Below are 12324 nucleotides of genomic sequence, written 5' to 3'. Positions count from 1 at the left end.
TTATTGGCTGAGACAGCAGTGCCATTTGCTCCCACTGCTGTCAAAGTCAGTCAGCTGGATCTCGCTTGTGGCAGCAGAGGTTCATTTATAGGTCTTTTAAAACATTCCAGTCTGAACTGTGTAACGCACTGTATCACTGCTCCAGGTGGGTTCACATCTATTTCATCCCCATACACTTCATCCCCATACACTTCCTCCAGCCGAGTGCCAGCCCAGCTCACATTGCTTCACATATGAAACAAGAAAAATCCGGATGGCTGCACGCCAACAATCCACTTTTATTAAGTTGGTCTTAACTTTTGGGATTAAAAGTATAATTTCTGTCTATGCAGTGGAATAATGTCCTTACAGGATGTCTCCAATTTACAAGCCGACCTCAATGCTCTGTCTAATTTTGGCAATTAAGTGGCAAATGAGGTTTAATGTTGATAAATGTAAAATTATGCCCTTGGGGGCTAAGAATATGCATGCATCATACATAATAGGAGGAGTACAACTGGGGCAATCCATAGTGGAGAAGGATCTGGGGGTTTTGGTAGATCAAAAGCACAATAATAGCATGCAAAGTCCTTTCTTGTATTGAGAGGTATGAACTCAAGAGGGAGAGAGATCATTTTAGCCCCTGTTCAAATCATTAGTAAGACCACATCTGGAATATGCAGTTCAGTTTTGGGCACCAGTTCTCAAAAAGGATATCTGAGAACTGGAGAAAGTGCAGAGAAGGGCAACCAAACTGATAAGAGGCATGGAGGAACTCGGCTATGAGAAAAGATTAGAGGAACTGAATTTATTCTCTCTTGAGAAGAAGAGATTGAGGCCCCTTTCACACAGTCGGGCCGTTCAGGTCCGCCTGTCAGTTTTGTCGGCGGACCTGAACGGCCTCTCCATGCAATCCTATGGAGCGTCGGATGTCAGCCGAGGCATGTCCGCTGACATCTGACCCGATCCAATCTGTCAAAATCAGACGAATGGCGATACGTCCCCATCCGTCCATGGTGGATCATGTCGGCTTTCATCAGATCTCTCTAAAGGAGACAGCGGCGCTGCACAAGCCCCTCCCTGCTTTAGTGAGCAGAGAGGGACTTGTCACGTGCCGGCTCAGCGGAGAGATCTCCCGCTGAGCTGGCGGACTCCTTAAGCGACGAAGTCCGCCTCGTGTGAAAGAGGCCTAGGAGGGGATATGAGCAACATGTACATATACATAAGTGGTCCATATAGTGAACTTGGTGTTGGGTTTTTCACTTTAAAGTCATCAGAGGACAAGGGGCACTCTTTACGTCTAGAGGAAAAAAAAGATTTCATCTCCAATTGAGGAAAGGTTTCTTCATAGTAAGAGCTATAAAAATGTGGAACAGACTCCCTCCAGAGGTGGTTCTGGCCAGCTCAGTAGATTGCTTTAAGAAAGGTCTGGATTCTTTCCTAAATGTACCTAATATAACCGGGTACTAACATAGGTAAAGTTCATCTGGGGAAAATCCGTTTTGCCTCTTGGGGAATCAGGAAGAATTTTTTTTCCCCTGCTGTGGCAAATTGGATCATGCTCTGCTGGGGTTTTTCACCTTCCTCTGGATCAACTGTAGGTGAAGGATTGTGTATATGGGAGTGTATTTATTTTTATTTTATTTGGTTAAATTAGATGGACTTGTCTTTTTTTCAACCTCACTAACTATGTAACTGTTCAATAAAAGAGGATCGTTGGTGTGCAGCCTTTTGTTAAATAAAAAGTCCACAACCAGGTTGCAGAAGAATTTCAACAACAAAACAGGAATAGAAAATGCAGAGCCACCTGACTCCCTCTTCTCTCCAGTCCCTCTGACTGTATCACCCAGCTCTCCTGGTTCTCTTCTCTCAATCAGCACAAAGTTATCTCCTGAAGGGTCACACCCCCCTCTGGCAGAAGCCCTGAACTTTACCCAAGCCTTGCTTACATCAAATGTACACGCTTGCTTGCAGGTCTCCAAACAGGGATTGAAGGCTTCATCCCACCCAAGATGCCTGGATGCCTTCAAGCTCCAGACCTTGCTTTGGGATTACAAAACTCCCAATACCTAGTTTTCTTCTCTGCTCCAGAGGGCCTAGCGTTGCCACATTATATATGCTGTCATATATACAGTATATATACATTTACAAAGAGCGTTCAAGTCAAAACAGGACTTATAATTTTACAGATATAAAAAAATGGATGCTAGTGTGGCGGTGCTACATGCAGTAGTAAAGTGGCAAGTGTGTCCTATTACTGGGCCAGTCCAGAGACCGTTAATCAAGATAGCAGACAATGGTGTTAGTGCATGCATGGCACAGCATGTGGTGATAAAGCGAAGGCGTAAAACCCACGGTTATCTACAGAAGACTTCAAGCACAGCACAGTACAGTGATGAGGCACTTGGCCGCAGTAAGACATTTGAACAAATGGCCGTATGTCCGCCAGTGATGATTCGGGCCACAGCAGTCCTTTTTGTGAACATTGAGCTGGTGGAATAATCGACGCGTAACCTGTCGTGGAATAATCGACGCATAACCTGTCGTGGAATAATCGACGCATAACCTGTCGTGGAATAATCGACGCATAACCTGTCGTGGAATAATCGACGTATAACCTGTCGTGGAATTGCACAACAATCTAATCTTTCTGATGATAAACAGACTGTTCTAGGATGTACTGACAAATCTTTCTATGCCAAAGCTTTCCAGGCATTACTTAAAGCGGGGGTTCACCCTTAGAGGGCACTTTTCCCCCTTAGATTCCTGCTCGTTTTTACTAGGGGAATCGGCTATTTATTTTAAAATATGTGCAGTACTTACCCGTTTACGAGATGCATCCTCTCCGTCGCTTCCGGGTATGGGCTTCGGGAATGGGCGTTCCTTCTTGATTGACAGGCTTCCGAGAGGCTTCCGACGCGTCACGATTTTCCGAAAGAAGCCGAACGTCGGTGCGCAGTATAGAGCCGCACCGACGTTCGGCTTCTTTCGGCTACGAGTGACGCGATGGATGCGACCGTCGGAAGCCTCTCGGAAGGCTGTCAATCAAGAAGGAACGCCCGCTCCCGAAGACCCATACCCCGGAAGCGACGGAAGAAGATGCAGCTCGAAAACGGGTAAGTACTGCTCATATTTTAAAAAAAATAGCCGATTCCCCTAGACCGAACGAGCAGGAAGCTAAGGGGAGAAACATTTTTTTTTTACAAATGGGTGAACTCCCGCTTTAAACATTAGGATAAAAGTGCATAAATGTAGCAGGGGAGTACGTTGAAAAATAAATGCAGTTTCCACTCCTTGAAATGTGTTCTTTAATTATATAAACTTAAAAGGTTGACCTGAACGCCCCTTGTATATTCCCAGAGCACAATGGCTTGGCTGAAAAGATAAAACCAGCACCTTCCTGCCTAAAGGGTGGCTTTCTCAGATTGAAAATTTGGACTAAATAAAAGGGAAAAAATTCTGATTTACTCTAAAAAAAATATATCATTTTTATTTTTAATAAACTGTAATTTTTAGTCCTAACCATGTTAAACAAAGTAAATATATACATAACCGCTCAACATGCCTTTTTGGTATTTTTAGTCATTCTGTGCACAGCGAAGTGACAACAATTCATTGCATGTGGCCACAGCTCCTCTGTGGTCATTTTCATTCCAGTTTATTTCTAAATAAAACGTGTATTGACCACTAAGGTCTTTCTTGTTAAGGGTCAGTGACTTATTAAGTAATTAGGCAAGGATAAGCTTGTACCTCAAATATCTATCTGTGATGGCTGCTCCCACATGTTTTCTTAACTACCTGCCACCGTCGTTTTTTATTTTTTTTTATTTTTTTTACGACAAATATGTAGAAGAATACGTATCGGCCTAAACTGAGGAAATTTTATTTTTTATATATTTTTGGGGGATATTTATTATAGCAAAAAGTAAAAAATATATTTTTTCAAAATTGTCGCTCTATTTTTGTTTATAGCGCAAAAACTAAAAACCGCAGAGGTGATCAAATACCACCAAAAGAAAGCTCTATTTGCGGGAAAAAGAGGACGCCAATTTTGTTTGGGAGCCACGTAGCGCAATTGTCAGTTAAGGCGACGCAGTGCCGAATCGCAAAAAGTGCTCAGGTCTTTGACCAGCAATATGGTCCGGGGGTTAAGTGGTTTATAGGTTCCTTTTAGCTGGAAATAGTTAACCCCTTGCCGACCACCTCCTGTGTATATATACATTGCCAGAATGTCATCGATGCTGTCATCGGGAGCAGTGATCAGTGTCCTGTCACTGGTAGTCCAGCCCCCACCCAGTTAGAATCATTCCCTAGGATACACTTAACCCCTTCCTCGCCCCCTAGTGGTTAACCCCTTCCCTGCCAGTGTCATTTACACAGTAATCGGTGCAATTTTATAGCACTGATCGCTGTATAAATGACAATGGTCCTAAAATAGCGTCAGAAGTGTCTGCCATAATGTCGCAGTACAAAAATATAGGGGAAAACTTAGACAGCCACACTCCAAAACACGTTTCTTTTATTAAAACTGGTCACAAAAAATACATGCCACAGCAAAAATTAGAACAGAAGCTGACGCGTTTCACACTGTTACACAGTGCTTAATCATAGCTAATGTCGCAGTCACGATAAAAATCGCTGATCACACCATTACTAAAAAAAAAAAAAAAATTATAATAAAAATGCTATAAAACGATCCCCAACTATACATATTGGCCTAAACTGAGAAAAAATATGTTTTTGTATCTTTTTTTGGGTGAGATATTTATTATAGCAAAAACTAAAAAATATTGCTTTTTTTTTTTTTCAAAATTGTCGCGCTTTTTTTTTTTTGTTTAAAGTGCAAAAAATAAAAGCGATTGCGGGCCAAAAAAGGGTCCTGTACGTGTTTGGCCCGAATGCGATGCAAAATCAGCCATAATATCTGTATGGGTGAAATTGCATCACATGGACATTGCATGTGATTTGCACTGCAGTACGGTGTGAATCGCATGCAATATCGCAGAGCACACAAGTGTGATCCGCCACTTAAATGTTGCCTGGAATATTTTGGTGTGTTATGTTGTGTCAATGTGACTGTCTTTATTGAAGTGACAGATTGATTTTAAACTCTGAATCGTAAGTAAATGTTAACTGTTCTCCTATTCCAAGCAGGTGCTGATGTCTGCTATGAGCGTCATGTTACCCAGATAAACCTTAGAGATGGGAAATGGGAAGTGTCCTGCAAATCTGGATCCCCTGAAACCTTCGATGTTGTTGTTCTCACCATGCCAGTCCCACAGATATTGCAGCTAGAAGGCGATATTGGAAAATGTAAGTCCAGTCATATTTCATCAATTTTTTTCTTCTCACCTTTTTAAATATCAACCCTTTAGTTGTCTGCATTAAGGCACCATCCCATTATATTTCTTTCTGCACTGATGAAAACAGAAACCGCACTGATACTCTGATATATGTAGTTCAGCCCACATATCTCACTGCATGGAGGCATGCTAGCAGCAATTATGTGCACTGTGAGTCAGTGTTGATTAAAGGGATCCCATCACTTTAACCTGCATACATTTGTATTGGGATAGTGCTCCCTATACTGAACATAGAGAAAAAGAAATGATCAAAATATTATAACCTAAACAGAACATAAAGGCAACAATTTTAAAAAGCTTCCTAAAAATATCAAGTAAAATGGATCAACAATGGAAATAGCAATGCAGCTAGTCCAATTGAAAAGTAACCTATTCCCTCCAAGACACCTCTTGGGTTCTTAAAATCAAATAACACCGTTAGAATATATGGAAAAATGAATACAGCAATCTACTTGTTTACAAGACTTTTATGTTTTTTTTTTTCAATAACTTCAAGGCTTTCTCTGATTGGTTGAGGTGGAGATCATGTCGTCACCACTCTTCCACTCCTCTTCAACCTATCAGAGAATGCCTTGTATTCATAAAAAAGAAACAAGGCGTTCTGTGAATGGCAGCAATCCGTGTCTCCCCTTGGAAGTTGTTCAGCACTTAGAAGATGGAGTCTGTAATTTTAGTAGCACTGACTACTATGGTGATTGTTCTCTTTCTCAGTGGCCCATCAGGTATAAGGTCCAAGCTGCTGCTGGAGCAATGTAAATATGCAATCAAAATCGCACCTCAAGATCTGTTATTGTTTTCCCTTTTTCTTGTTTAAAATGTTGGCTGGTATAAAAAAAAAAAAAATATATATATATATAGTATCGTGCAAAAGTTTTACGCAGGTGTGAAGAAAAGCTGTAAAGTAAGAGTGCTTTTAAAAATATATATTTTATTGTTTTTATCAGTTTACAAAATGCAAAGTGAGCGAATAGTTCTTAACCATTTAAGGACCCCCTACGACTATATACGTCGTCAGAATGGCACGGCTGGGCACAGGCATGTACAGGTATGTCGCCTTTAAGAGCCCAGCCATGGGTCGCGCGCACGCGACCAGGTCCATAGCTTTGTGACCGCGGGACCCGCAGACCCTGATCGCCGCCGGTGTCCCGCGATCGGTCACAGGAGCTGAAGAACAGGGAGAGGTGTGTGTTCTTCACTGTGGCAGTGACACTGATCGTCTGTTCCCTGATATAGGGAATGACGATCAATGACGTCAAGCCTACATCGCCTACGTGACGCCTACAGCCACACCCCCCTACAGTAAGAATCGCTCCCTTAGGGCACACATAACCCCTTAGTGCCACCTAGTGGTTAACCACTTCACTGCCATTTTCACAGTAATTTGTATAGCACTTTTCGCTGTGAAAATGACAATGGTCCCAAAAATGTGTCCGATGTGTCTGGCATAATGTCGCAGTCACGAAAAAAATCGCTGATCGGCGCCATTACTAGTAGAATTTTTTTTTAATAAAAATGCCATAAAACTATCCACTATTTTGTAAACACTATAACTTTTGCGCAAACCAATCGAACGCTTATTGCGTTATTTTTGGGGGATATTTATTATAACAAAAAGTAAAAAATATTGCATTTTTTTCAAAATTGTCGCTTTATTTTTTTTTTATAGCGCAAAAAAATAAAAACCGCAAAGGTGATTAAATACCACCAAAATAAAGCTCTATTTGTGGGAAAAAAAGACGACATTCACCTACACTCCTTTTGAATTTTGTCACATTCTGGTGCAGCTGCTTCACCTCCCCATCCCCCTTTTTTTTTTAGGGTTTCTTGTTATTTTGGGGTAGCGCAATCATTTTACACTTGCATTCAAGTTTTCTTGGCTGACCACTGTGTCTACGGTCCTCAACATTGCCTGTTTTATGCGCTTCTTCAAAAGAACTTGAACAGCACATTGTGAAACCCCAGTCTGCTTTGAAATCTTTGTCTGGGAGAGACCATGCTAACTACCTTGTGTCTTGTTGCTGTGCTCAGTCTTGCCATAGTGTATGACCTGTGACAGAAAGCCGTCTTCCTCACCATAGTAGCAGAGTTTGACTGTTCCTCACCCAGTTTTGAGCTTTCTACACAGCTTACTGTTTTAGTTATTGACTGTTTCAACCTCCATATGAAACTGATGATCATTGGCACCTGCTTTGTATAATTGGACACTTGACTTTACCTACAAACCATATATTGATTTGATTAACCACTTAAGATCCGGACCGTTATGCAGGTAAAGGACCTGGCCAGTTTTTGCGATTCAGCACTGCGTCGCACAATTGCGCGTTCATGCGACGTGGCTCCCAAACATAATTGGCGTTCTTTTTTTCCCCACAAATAGAGCTTTCTTTCAGTGGTATTTGATCACCTGCGGTTTTTAGTTTTTGCGCTATAAACAAAAATAGAGCGTCAATTTTGAAAAAAAATGAATATTTTTTACTTTTTGCTATAATAAATATCCTAAAACATTTTTTTCCCCTCAGTTTAGGCCGATACGTATTCTTCTACATATTTTTCGTAAAAAAATTGTGATAAGCGCGTGCGCGCCCCTATTGGCTGCTCGGCGAGATGACGTAGATCTACGTGATCTCGCCCAGCAGAACTGACCTGCCGCCGTATAACTGTGGCGGCTGGTCGGCAAGCAGTTCATTGTCGCCGATGTGCCCTGTAAAATGCTGCCCCCTGCCCGGCACTTACCTTTCTGGGGTCGCCCATCCTCCTTCCACATAACCTCGATGTCTTCTCCCGCCCTCGATGACGCTGTGAACCTGATTGGCTGAGACGCCTGTCAGTCTTATCCAAGGAACGCACCCCCCCGTGCGTACCTTGGATAAGTATTTGGAAGCCGATTACAGCCTATCGGAGCCGCTGGCTCTGATGGGCACTTCCACAGCCATCCAGCTGCCGTTATTCAGATGGCCGGCGCTCACCAGGGGGCCGGCCATCTGAATAGTCGGCGGCAGCGGCGACAATACATAGATTCATGCAATGCATTAATCTATGTATTGTGGCGGTGCGAGCGAGAGAGGGGCGGTGCTCTGGCGCTCTCTATGGATGCACCGCCACTGCATGTGATGGTTTGGCCCCTACAGAGTTCTGATATCAACATCGAGTCTGTCTGGCATAACATGAAGAGACAGAAGGATTTGAGGCAGCCTACATCCACAGAAGCTCTGTGGTTGGTTCTCCAAGATGTTTGGAATAGCCTACCTGCCGAGTTCCTTCAAAAACTGTGTGCAAGTGTACCTAGAAGAATTGATGCTGTTATGAAGGTAAAGGGTTGTCAAACCAAATATTGATTTAATCAGTGGTGGCCCATCCATACGGGGCGCAGGGCACCGCCCCCCTAATCTAGGTGTCTGACCCGTAATCTACATGCAGGTCACCGGACGCATGGATTCCAATGTGTGTGTTTTTTTTTTAGAAGCATGTGATTAGAACCAAAGACTCAGGCTTTAAACAGGGATGGGCTTGTGGCACAGAGGTGGGGTGGAGGTGCAAGTGGGGGGCTGGTCGACCAACAAGGGGTGATGGCAGTGAGATGTCTTGTTTGCTGCCCCCCCCCCCCCCAAAAAAAAAATATATATATATATATATATATATATATATATATATATATAGCACCAGCTGCCACTCGATATGATTTTATAATTTTTTTTTTATTCTGAGTGAGCAATTTTATAGGCTACGTTGGTAGTATTAAATATCAGGATTGAACTGTATGAGTAGCTTTTTAAATTTAACTACCTGAAGAAGACGGCTTTGGCTTTGATTCAGAAAGATACGTTTTTTTTTTTTCATTTTATAAAATAATTGGTTTTACATGTGTTTTAAGCTAAAAAAAGGCCTGTCATTTAGTAAGTCACATAAATGTAAGCTGTGCATTGATATGAACACTTGTAGATCACAATTACTGATTGAAGATGCACTGTGCGTGCTTGCAGTGTTAGGCTTTGGAAGGCCAGATTGCTACCTTATTCTATTCTGTAGGAATGACATCATGTCCCACTTAGTATTTTGGTATAAATATAATATGGTCACTAGGTGGCAGTAATGAAACATCTCATCCCAAGGCCTATGTGGAGGAGGAGAAATTAACAGTTGTCTAGTGCATACACAATAGAGTATTAATTTCACTAGGACAGCAGATTTTAAAAATGTATAAATAGGAAGGACTAAAAATGTCAAGGTAAATTGCTTTCATTGCTCTTAAAAGGAACAGTAAATATGTGATGAATTGCTTGAGAATACCTTCCTTACAATTCTTGTACTTGATAAAAAATTTTTAAAGCAGTATAGATTTATTAGAAATCTGCTCTAAAAGTACTGAAATTGCCATGGCTCACCTTCCACCACCCTCTAAAATGCTTGTTTGCTTGGCTGTGGAGCTGATGAGTGTGGCTTCATTGCTGTTTGAGTCCTCAACCCAGAACAAACCTTCTGACGTTGCTGGATCTTGGTTCTGGGTCAGTGATTCAGAAGGTATTGAAAACAGACACTGTACTGCACTTAGGTCTCTCCTCCCTGTATACTGTCCCAGTGTGGTCTGCACTCAGGTCTCTCCTCCCTGTATACTGTCCCAGTGTGGTCTGCACTCGGGTCTCTCCTCCCTGTATACTGTCCCAGTGTGGTCTGCACTCAGGTCTCTCCTCTCACTCTACAGGTCTCAGTGTGGTCTGCAACAGGGACGTACGGTGAGGTCAGTGGCTGGTGAGGCACTGGCTAGTATTAGAGCCAGATACACACAGGTTACATACGCTGCGATCATTGGAGCGAGAGCAATAATACTAGCACTAGACCTCCTCTACAGCGTGACATTTTGGGTATCTATTTATTTAGCGTAACATCTTTCACATTATACAAAAAAAATCGGGCTAACTTTAGTGTTGTGTGTGTTTTTTTTTTATTTATTTATTTATTTTTTTCAGATATTTATGAAACCTCCTTATTTTTTCCCCCAAAAAAATGCGTTTGAAAAATTACAAATACTGTGTAACAAAAAAAATTGCAACGAGCACCATTTTATTCCCCTAGGGTGTCTGCTAAATACATATATATGTGTATGTGTGTTTGGGGGCTCTGAGTAATTTTCTAGCAAATAAATATGATTTTTACATGTAGAAGAGACATGTCAGAATTTGGCCTGGATGGCAAGTGTTTACCATAAGTATTCTACAAATAATTATTATATATTGGTTTTTAAGGTAGTTTACTATATTTTCAAAAACTGTACTCAAGCAGATGCCTTAACAGACAAATTACTGAAGTTAACTTCCAACCAGTAATTTCACAGTAAATAGATAAATAATAATTTTTTTTTATTTTTTTTTAAAAGCCTATGGCGTGTGAACACACCCAAAAAACTCCACCCGGTGCAGAAAAAATGTGCACACACATAAAGAGTGTTCACAAAAACGTGCAGACGGGTGCAACGTCAAGTGGTCCTCCTGTGAAGAGGGACCCAAACCCTGATCCCCCGGGGCGTTAGGCTCCAGACGGGGACTGAGGTACTGTGGTCCGAGCAACCGAAGCCGACACGGACCCAACTTCCTTGGAGGGACTGCCGAAACAGTACCCTCCCAGTACTAGGTGGGGCTCCCCCGAAGGGAGACCCCATGAGAGCAAGCGAACTAAGCCAGAAGGCCATGTCCACCCACTCCCAAGACGTTCAGGGCTGGCCCGAGGACCCGCACCCTACTAATCACACAGTGTGACAAAACGTGCACAACAAAAAAAGACAAAGTGACAAACACAGGCTTAAATAAAATAAAGTGGGGGAAGGGATAGTGGAGAGGAGAGTGAAAGAAGTGGCCATTGTGGTGAAACAATGACCAGGCCCTCCGGCCAGGAATAAAAAATTCCTCCGGTCCTAGCCAAAAGGCCCGGCCCAGGAGGCAGGTGCTAAAAAAAGCGTGTATCTGGTGCAGTGACCGTGGTATCTTAAATCAATGTGTCCCTCACACACAGTAATCTTCAGATACCCCTGGACTGCCACCCCAGGGGCACATGCACCATAGGCTTTTCGTTCCATATCCGACCCCCCGACCGGCCAGTGCAGCCCTCCACCCCTGCCAGCCAACCCGGCGGATTTGCATGGTCCTACCCCGTCATATCCCAGGGCATTACCAGCTCCTCCTACCGGATCGCTGACAGAGATAGCACTTACACCAGCCAGCCAGAAGGCCAGACTAGAACTCGGCAAAAAGACCAAGACCAAGCACAGCACCCATCCTCACCAGGAGCACCCTTCCAGATGGCTCAGACTCAACCATGGGCCAGCCCCCAGTATTCTGTCGGGCAGCACAGCATAGTCCCTGCTGAAACCATCCTTCCAGGTGCAATGACGTCATTGGATTGCATCCACCCTCCCCATGTAGGAGGTGCTTCAGCGCTCCGCTGACAACTGATAAGGACAGATACCACACCCAGTCCCAGCCAAAAGGCCGAGAAGCGGCAGGGAAGACAACCACGATCAGCACGGCCTAGAGTGTGCAATAGCCGAGCCTCGCCCTGGGATAACCACCTTCATGATCATGGTGTCTCCCCTGCCAGGTAAGTATGTTATAACATAATAATATATGATTTAGTGTGATTAAAACAGTAACTTTTCAGCAGGCAGCAGATTCTCATTCTTCCTCTTAACTGTGTGAGAAAAACATGGAATTGTGGGTAAATCTTATACTTGTAAACCCATGCTTTTTTTCCTTCTAGCTAAGAGGGCTGGGCTGGAAGGAAGCATTTGTCTTTCAGACACAGGTCCCCTTCTATGACACTGCAGTGAGAGGACAGCCTCCATTGCAGCATTTTTATTGGACAGATTGTTCCAATGGTACTTTACCATTGGTCCAAGGCTCCAAGCTGTCCATTGATCTCGGTGCTTCTGACAAGTGAGAGGCACTTGTGTCTGCTGCAAACAGAGTGTGCCAGCTTGTATTTAACTACTTCA

At 43.0% G+C, this 12324-nt stretch overlaps 1 protein-coding gene and 1 non-coding gene across 3 annotated transcripts in view; one reads left to right on the top strand and one right to left on the bottom strand.

Moving 5' to 3' along the window:
* The window catches only part of RNLS (renalase, FAD dependent amine oxidase), a 184114-nt gene that overhangs the window by 24700 nt on the left and 147090 nt on the right, over positions 1–12324 (top strand). The window contains exon 4 of one of the 2 annotated variants that reach the window (XM_040362085.1): positions 5134–5292. In XM_040362085.1, coding sequence (XP_040218019.1) covers positions 5134–5292 — 159 coding nt within the window. Of the gene's footprint in view, positions 1–5130; positions 5293–12324 lie in introns of both variants that reach the window. The other variant, XM_040362084.1, reaches the window with a different exon arrangement.
* On the bottom strand, positions 11780–11938 carry LOC120912483. The gene has a single exon (XR_005743082.1). It is a non-coding gene; the product is annotated as a U1 spliceosomal RNA (small nuclear RNA).

The sequence above is a fragment of the Rana temporaria genome, chromosome 8 (genome assembly GCF_905171775.1).
Source record: "Rana temporaria chromosome 8, aRanTem1.1, whole genome shotgun sequence".
In the NCBI taxonomy this organism is placed as follows: Eukaryota; Metazoa; Chordata; class Amphibia; order Anura; family Ranidae; genus Rana; species Rana temporaria.
This window is presented reverse-complemented; position numbering and strand designations above follow the sequence as displayed.